This window comes from Ipomoea nil, unplaced genomic scaffold (genome assembly GCF_001879475.1).
Source record: "Ipomoea nil cultivar Tokyo-kokei standard unplaced genomic scaffold, Asagao_1.1 scaffold0688, whole genome shotgun sequence".
Classification (NCBI taxonomy): Eukaryota; Viridiplantae; Streptophyta; class Magnoliopsida; order Solanales; family Convolvulaceae; genus Ipomoea; species Ipomoea nil.
The window spans coordinates 1,503,669-1,512,892 of NW_017617116.1; the positions used below are offsets into that span (position 1 = coordinate 1,503,669).

Below are 9,224 nucleotides of genomic sequence, written 5' to 3' on the forward strand. Positions count from 1 at the left end.
TAGCTCGCGGAGTAACGAGACAACCCAAGTAACCTCGGCTACAACATCAGCCAGCCCCTTGTACTCGGCTTCTGTGGAAGACCTGGCGACAGTACGCTGCTTGCGGGAGACCCATGAAACAAGATTGTCACCTAAGAACACAGCATAGCCACTAGTAGACTTGCGATCGACAAGACACCCAGCCCAATTCGAGTCAGTGAAAGCATGAAGGTCGGAGGAGACTGACACTGACAAACGAAGGCCGTAGTCCTGAGTGCCCTTAATGTACCGCAATACTCGCTTGAGTAGAGCCCAGTGATCGTCTGTAGGAGAGTGCTTGAACTGACACAACCTGTTCACCGAGTAGGAGAGATCAGGCCTGGTAATAGTTAAATACTGGAGAGCCCCTACTATCCGCCGATACTGAGTTGGGTTCTCAAAAGGTGTTAAGGAGGGCGTGGCCAGAAGGTACTATTTCTATCCCTAAGAAAAAGTGAGGCACCCCGAGGTCACGAATCTTAAAGGCTGTTGATAGCTGGTGAAGAAGGGTATCAATTAATGCCGAATCGTTGCCCATCATGATTATGTCATCAACATAGACCAACAAGTAGACCCGGGAGTCGCCCGCTGTATAGTAAAAGAGTGAGACATCGGTTTTGGATGCCAAGAAACTGGTAGATGCCAAAAACTCTTGTAAGCGGTTGAACCACGCCTGAGGTGCTTGTTTGAGACCGTACAAGGAACGTTGCAAGTGACATACGTGACCTGGGTGTGACGGGTCCTCGTAGCCGGGGGGTTGCTTCATGTAAACTGTCTCGGAGAGACGACCATTCAAGAAGGCGTTGTGGACATCAAGCTGTCGCAACACCCATTTGCGTGACACTGCAAGAGAGAACAAAATACGAACCGTAGTCGGCTTGACTACGGGACTGAAGGTGTCAAAAAAGTCTTCCCCAGCGACCTGATTGAACCCTTTTGCCACCAATCGGGCTTTGTAGCGTTCAACGGTCCCATCAGCCTTGCGTTTGGTCCTGAAGACCCATTTGCAGCTGATAATATTCATGTTCGGAGACGCCGGAACGAGCTGCCAAGTATTGTTATGCATCAGGGCATTGAACTCCTGATCCATAGCATCACGCCATTGTGCGAGTGGGGTCCACAGAGGTAGTTAGAGCATAGAACTGCTCGTCATGTCCCCGAGTTTTACCCCTAGTGCGCATGGTATGATCCTCAATTTCTGTGCGAGTTCTGTTTTTGCGGCCCGGTGGGCGGCCCCGTCTTGCACCAGTCTGAGGTGGTGCTTCTATAGCCACGGGGGCCGGCTGCTGTGCAATCGGGGTTCATCTAGAACCATGGTGTTGCTGGGATTTATCACTACGGGCCCAGCTCCCCAAGGGGGAGGAGTAGGGGCCGGAGTTGAATTCACCTGCACAGGAGTCTGCATAGAAAACGGGAAAAGGGTTTCATCAAAACGCACATGACGACAGATAAATATCTTTCCCGTCGTTAAGTCCATACAGCGGTATCCCCTAAAAGAAACTGGGTAACCTAGGAAGACACATGGTGTAGACCGATATTCGATTTTATGCCGATTATATGGCCTTAAATACGGATAACATCTACACCCGAAGACACGGAAGAAAGTGTAAGGGGGTGGCATTTTATATAGACAATAGTATGGTGATTCATATGACACGGCAGACGAAGGTAGGCAATTAATTAGTTGAGTTGCGGTTTCAAACGCATAATCCCAATATTTAAACGGTGTGGAGCTTTCAGCTAATAAGGCCAGACCGGTTTCGACAATGTGTCTATTCCGGCGTTCAACACGGCCGTTTTGCTCATGGATATAGGCACACGATTGTCTGTGCGTGATGCCTAAGGACTCAAATATGGTGTGTAGGAGACGGTACTCACCCCCTAAATCAGACTGGATGGCTTTGATAGAACGGGAAAATCGCCGTTTTACCATCGCCCGAAACAAATTAAATACTTTATAGATATCTGATTTTAACCGTAAGGGGTAAAACCAGCAAAAACGAGTACAGTCGTCTACAAATAAAACGAAATAACGGTAGCCCGAATTTGAAATAACTGGAGAGGGACCCCAGATATCTGTATACAACAAATCTAAAACTTCAGAACTTGAAGTATACACTCTATCTAAGGGAAAACGGGAGGATTTTCCTCGTTGACAAGTGGAACAAATTTCTGACACCGGAGCTTTATTTGACGTGACCGGACAGTGTTTAAGAACCCGTTGGAAAGCCTGTTTATGAGGGTGACCCAGATGTTGATGCCACACTGTGGGAGACGCTTTGGCTGTTAAAAATGCAACATGAGATCGTGGCACCAACAGCTTATACAGCCCGTTTACCGCGGAGCCTTTAAGGAGTATGTCCTGTGTAGTGCAATCCTTCACAAAAAACACGTCTTTATGAAATTCAAAAAAAACGTTGTTTTCGTTAGTGAAACGGTAAACGGATAACAAGGATAATGACAGATTTGGAACAAATAAGACCTCTGACATATTTAATAATTTAAAATTTGATGGGATTGCTGTACAACCAACGCGGGAGATATTCAAACCTGCCCCATTGCCCACTTTCAGCACATCACCGCCAGTGTACTGTTCGGATTGCCCAATCATGGTTTCATCAGGCGACGCGTGAGTGGTAGCGCCGGTGTCCGGAAACCAGACCTCCGGCTGGGTAGTTTCTGCTGCTGGTGGAGTACCTGCAACGGCCACGTGGGCGTGTGGCGACGGCGGAGGCTCGGTGTAGCGCCGGTTGCAGAAGACGGCGGTGTGGCCGTGACTCCTGCAGATCTGGCAGCGAGGGCTGCCACGGCCACGGCCGCCGGAGTTCCGGCCTCCTCGCCCACGGCCGCGATTGTTGCTGCTGTGCCGGCCACCTCGTTCGGCGCCCCCACTCGACTGGCCACCACGGCCAGCGTACATGGCGACTGGAGCGCCATTCCCGGACTCCATCGAGAACTCATCTCCCTGGATGAAATCCTGGGCTTGCAGAAGGTCGCCGAGCTGAGATAGCGTTACCGGTGTGCCGGTCACGGTGAGTGCACTCGCCATAGCCCGGAATTCCGGGCGAAGACCGCTCAATACGTAGAGCACCTGTTCGTCTAGCGTGAGTCGATGGCCAGCGAGGGACAAGGCTTCAACGAGCATCTTTGCCTTCCCGAGATACTCCGAGGCCGACATGCTGCCTTGTCGGAGCGTCTGAAATTGGCCGAGCAGATTAAGACACCTAGCTCGTGTGGAGGACGCCAGCGAGTCATTAATGGAGAGCCAGACCTCGCGTGACGTTTCCCGGCCAACCGCCAATGGCATGACCTCGTCGGATAACGACGAGATCAGAAGAGACATAATCAGCTGGTCATGTTGAACCCACGCCGCATGCTCCGGGTTGATTTCGGAAGATGCGACCGCGGTGGTGCTGGAGCCGGCTGCCTGTGTCGTTGCCGGGAGGAACGCTGGTGGACAGACATGGCTGCCGTCAATATAGCCTAAAAGGCCTTGGCCACGTAGAAAGGGGATAATCTGAGTGCGCCAGAACAAGAAATTACGGTTGTTTAATTTAATTGAGACAAAGTGATGCGCTGCGTTAAGGGAATTCCTGGTTGTGTGTGGTGGAGGGGTGGTGGTTACGGTTCATTCAGAGGAGTTTGTCGACATGTTTAGGTGGTGGAGAAAAAACAGGGTAGGATTCCTAGCCTGACGCTAACTGATACCAAGTGAAACAACGCAAATCACATTAGACTGGAAAACAGATTACACGATAGAATCCTATAGGAAAGCTACCACTGATAGCTCCTATCTAATAGCTAAGACTAGTCAACAATAATAATAGCCATAAACAAATAAACCATATAATATAACATTACTAACACTTTGTTGAAGAAATTGTACAATAATTGAATGATGAATTTACATGTTAATTTTTATTATTAAACCATAGAATGGTGAAATTTAAAATGGACGACTAATTGTAGTAAGTAAATAAAAATTAATGATGCAACGAGGTAAATTAAAAAGATATATGGATGGTAATACGGATCAGAGTATCTAAATATGACAATTTCACAATAGTCAATCACTAAAATTGAAATTTTAAATTTTTTAAAAACAATTTTAATAAAAGGATACCCAAATAATGATTTGTATTTAAATGTTTCTGCTTATGATTAATGAATTAGATTTTTATTTAAAAAAAAAAAACTACCCAAATAACGATTTGTATTTTCTAAAAAAAATTTAATTCATAAAATGATAATTACAATTCAACTTTGCAAGCATCGTTCATAAATTCATCTAGTTATTTGATTAAACTATCAAATTATGAGTTTTATTAATTACAATAAATAAATAATTAAATACCGAATCAAAATGATACTAAAACTTACGTCTAATAATATTAATAAAGGATTGTCATCACAGAATTAAATTGAAGTAAAATTACTCTCTTGATCCTAAATTTACTGCATGATATTACATTATTCATATATTAAGTATATTCTTTTACAGTATTCTAATATTAAGTATATTCTTTTTGTTAACATGTAATGAGGTTGGTCAATTCAAAAATAACAAATGAAAAGGAATGAATCTCAATAACTTTAAATTTAAAACCTCAAATAGTGCACATACTATGAATGGTGTTAACAAATTAAAAGCTCCAAATCATCAAAAAAGTAAATGATTATTTTATTAATTAATTAATTTGATACTCAATTGTGTTGAATATCATCAATTCTTAGTTCTTACATTGACAGATGCATACTCCTTGGAGACATATAACCCGTCAAGCAAGTCTACGCAAATTTATGCTTCAGTCTAAACATGTACAAATTCCCTTATCACATATTGCTGAGCCACCAAAGCAAATTACTTTTGAACAATCTTTCTTTGTTGTGCACTTTGTCTCTTCTAAATTGTTTGCACTTATGTCTCCTACACATTTGCAAATTCCCTTATCACATGTTACTGAGCCAGGACATATTAGTTTTGAACAATCTTTCTTTGTTGTGCACTTTGTCTCTTCTAAATTGTTTGCACTTATGTCTACACATCTGCAAATTCCCTTGTCACATGTTACTGATGAGCCAATACATATTAGTTTTGAACAATCTTTCTTTGTTGTGCACTTTGTCTCTTCTAAATTGTTTGCACCTGTGTCTCCTACACATTTGCAAATTCCCTTATCACATGTTACTGAGTCAGGACATATTAGTTTTGAACAATCTTTCTTTGTTGTGCACTTTGTCTCTTCTAAATCATTTGTGTGCGCAACAACGTTTGAAAATTTTGAACCTACAAGAAAAATGTGTTAAACATACATTTTGATAATCAATAAAATTAATAGATCAGTTTTATAATGTCGATAAGACGTTGTATCTACGATTATGAAAAATTTCCATTTCCATATGAAATTAAAGTTACAAAACAACTAAACATGGTTCATGTGGAAATAAAAATAAAAAAAAAAACTAAGTGTTGTGTGCATATAAAGATGGATGTGGTAGAGAAGGAAGAGAATCAAACCTAATATGAAAATGCAAAAAATTGCTAAAAGAACTAAGCGAGATGGTGTCTTCTCCATATTGTATACGTTTAACTTACAAGTCAATATACTTTCATTTAGAGCTCAACTGACCATATATATATATATATATATATATATATATATATATATATATATATATATATATATATATATATATATATATATATATATATATATATATATATATAGTAAAGAAGATATTTATGATTGGAACGATATAAAAGGTATAAAATCGTAATAAAAATATGTAAATATAACTGAAACGTTATAAACGATATATAATCATAATCTAAAATGATATTTACGATTTCAACAATATAAAAGGTATATTTAATAATTTTTTCTATATAAGGATTATTTCCTACCAATTTAGCAATACTAATCATGACACCTAAAATTATTGTTACCAACTTACATATGATTTGAACGTATAAAATGTATATTTAATAGTTTTTTTCTATATAAGCATAATTGCCTAAATAGTATATCAAGAATTTTAAAACTCACGAGAGAGATTTAATTTGTCATCCTTGAGGTCTTATGTTTCAGTTGAATTTCGGATATTAGGTTCAATTTTTCATTCTTGAGGTCCTATGTTTTAGTTGAGTTTGTATATTAGGTTTATAATGCATTTTTCGTTTAATTAAATAATGCATGGTGTGAATGTTATTAATTTTAAATACAAACTTTCTTTTAAAAAAAAAAAAAAGAAAATAAAAAATAGCACCTTGTGATATTTTTATCAAAAATTGCAACGGAGTTCCATTGCAACAGAAAAAAATTTCATTGCAATTTTGACGAAAGTGTAAATTTTTGCTCAAAAAAATGAAGGGAAACATTTTTGCAATAAAATTTGCAATGAAAACCAAGATTCGTTGTAATTGTTGCAATTGAATTTGCAACGACTGTCAATTTCATTGCAAAATTTTATTAATTTTTAAACATTCGATTTAACGATATTTGTAACGTATTTATAACGGAACATAATATTATTGCAAAAATTGCCATGCAACGAAATACGTTGCAACAGAATTCATTTTCCTTGCAAGTTTTTTAAAATTAATTATTTTGTAATTACTATATTATAATTTAATTTATTTTTTTAAACTTAAAATTCACTGTACCATTGACTGATATAATTTTATTAGATTTACATCCCTTGCGAATGTGGATGCAGATAAGAAATTTTAAATTCGCATTTAATTAGCAGATTGGATGCAAATTCACTCCGCAAAATGCCACTAATAAATACACTTTAAAAAAATTTTTATATAAAACAATTAATGCCAGACTTAGATGATATTTTTGACATTCATGTTCCCTCTGCATCCATAGTGATGAAAATTTTAGCATCATTTTTGACTCATAATGTCACTCCAAAAGTTCAACAAACATTGTTTGAATACAATAAAATATATATGTGAAACTCAAAGTAAAATTTAGAATTAATTTCAATTTTAGTTCTTAATTAATCAAATTATTACAAATGCACCACATTTTAATTCTCACAAAAGAATAATAGTGATCCATTAAGTTGCTCTCCCATAGGTGGGAGGTTGCACCGTTGCGGGTTCGAGCCTCAGTGGAGATGATATTAACTCTTCGTGCTTTAGTAGGTTGAAAAAATAATTATGAAAAAAATACTGCATTTTAGCAGAATCAGTAATACAAAAATAAAAATTGTGATCCAATTTAAATAGTCATTAACTATATCTAACTAATTTTAACGGTTAGAATAGCTTGGTTTGTAAGAATCTCCCCTTCTAGCGAAAAAAAAAAGTAAAAAAAAAAAAATCTACCAAGAATTAAAGGGATGTATGAATTTGACTTTTTTGTGAGTATTAATTTACAAATATTAGGAGGCTTGTAGGCCAATCAAAGAACATCTTGCGATTTTATCTCCTTTATTTGTTTTTCGTATGCACGGGATAAATCTCACCTTGTGATTCCAGCCGGTAAAGGACTACAAAGAGATAAGACACCCTAGATTGTCCATAGTTGCACCAACTTTAATCAAGAAGATCGAGATTTGAACACACAACCATGTAAATACAAGTCTGTATCCTTAGTCATTTTGGCTGAAGTTACCCTCCTTAATGACATAAAGATGTAGTAAGAAAGTCAATTCATTTGACTTTTGACATTTAAAACGTGTTTCAAGTAGTTCGGTTCGTTTTTCTACAAAAATGTGGCTATTCAAATCATTCTTTTTGGTCGTGAATTGCGAAGGCACTTTTCAAGAGTCTAAATATTGACGAAGCACTTAGGTAGGGATTTCCGATTTCGTAGCAAATTATTATATAAAATGGTTCCTCAATTTGCTAACAGATATTTTTGCTTCATTATTGTCTGTCTTGCATTGCATGCCATGGCTCATAAGCCCACTTCCCATTTCTCTATTCTTCTTTTCTTCACATTTCTCTTTATCTTTCCCTCTTCTTCTTCCAGATTGTCTGCCCCACCTAAAACTGGTAAGCATTGATTGAATTCTGCATTTTTCTTTTTGGGTAAGGGATAGTAATGTGTGGTGGTTACATTGCATTTTAATTTGATAATTAATAAGAATAATAATAGTATGTGTGGGAATATCAAAGACACTTTGATGTAGTGTTCGTTAAGTTCGTTCCTAAATCAGTGAACAAGTTGGCTCATATGGTTACGAGGGCTGCTCGTTTCCACACCGGTCCTTTTATTTGGATTTCGTCTATTCCTTCTTGAGGATTTGTAGTGTCTCTTCTCATGTTTGGTTTGGTTTAATTATATGGTTCTATACAAGTGCTGTGTATGTTGTGCCTTTCAACAATAATATGACAATTAGTTCTACACATCAAACTTTTGCTGGGTAACTTCTTATCCGATCCATCTTTAGCTTACATGCATTATCTTCTTTGTTTTTTTTTTTTTTTTTTTTTTTTGTTTTTGTTTTTTTTTTTTTTGACTTCAAGTTATTAAACATCAACAATGCAATTATGCACAATCTAATTTTTAAGTCTATGCAAGAAATAAAAGAGTAAATATAAGTCAACGCCTTTATCGTACTTTTTTTTTTTTTTGAAATAAAGGTCGTATCCATATATTAATGAATGAAAGGAGCAATAGAGTCAGGGGAGACAGAGTCTCAAAACATAGAGTGATCCTGATCAAAAGCTACTGAAGCTAATGTATGAGCATGTAAATTAACAGACCTAGAAATAATAACATGTAGCGAACAATGACTAAATAAAGATAAAGACGTCCTACATTGGTCCATGACGACACCAACATAGGATCGAATAGATGTGGGAGCCTGGAGTAATGAGCTCCGTAGTTCCGAGCAGTCTGTTAAGAGATTCACATCTGTCACATTCCGGTCTCTGAGCCAAGATAAAGCTTCCTTGCATGCAAGTGCTTCAGCCATTAGTGGTGAAAAGCATCCCGGGAGATGTCCATTCGTGGCGGCCAAAAAGGTTTCGGTTTGCGAGAGAAGAACCGCGGCGCAAGTGGCTTCTCCGTGGATGGCCGAAAACCCGCATCTACGTAGCACATCGGAAGAGTCGGCGCCGTGTCAGTGGCCGCTACTGCCGCTGACTACCGAGGTAGTCGCCGGTGTAGCTGAGCGTACGAGTTCATGACAGCGGCGGCTCGTCACCATAGTGGGCCGGGGCGCAGTAACTTGCTCTCCCATAC

At 38.4% G+C, this 9,224-nt stretch overlaps 1 protein-coding gene across 1 annotated transcript; it reads right to left on the bottom strand.

The window, feature by feature from the left end:
* Positions 1-2,142: 2,142 nt before the first annotated feature.
* Positions 2,143-8,955, bottom strand: LOC109175401. The gene is made up of 3 exons (XM_019324665.1): positions 8,821-8,955; positions 2,552-3,535; positions 2,143-2,301 (listed from the first exon to the last, which is right to left on the bottom strand). The coding sequence occupies exons 1-3, from the start codon at positions 8,953-8,955 to the stop codon at positions 2,143-2,145; spliced, it is 1,278 nt and encodes a 425-aa protein (XP_019180210.1).
* Positions 8,956-9,224: the final 269 nt, after the last annotated feature.

Bases quoted from the DNA above. Each gene is read 5' to 3' on its own strand.
- LOC109175401 (XM_019324665.1), bottom strand. From the start codon at position 8,955: ATGGCTGAAGCACTTGCATGCAAGGAAGCTTTATCTTGGCTCAGAGAC. The intron at 3,536-8,820 runs GTTGGTGTCGTC...TGGCGCACTCAG, and splicing joins CCACATCTATTCGATCCTAT to ATTATCCCCTTTCTACGTGG. The intron at 2,302-2,551 runs GTTGGTTGTACA...CATTTTTAACAG, and splicing joins CAGGTTTGAATATCTCCCGC to CCAAAGCGTCTCCCACAGTG.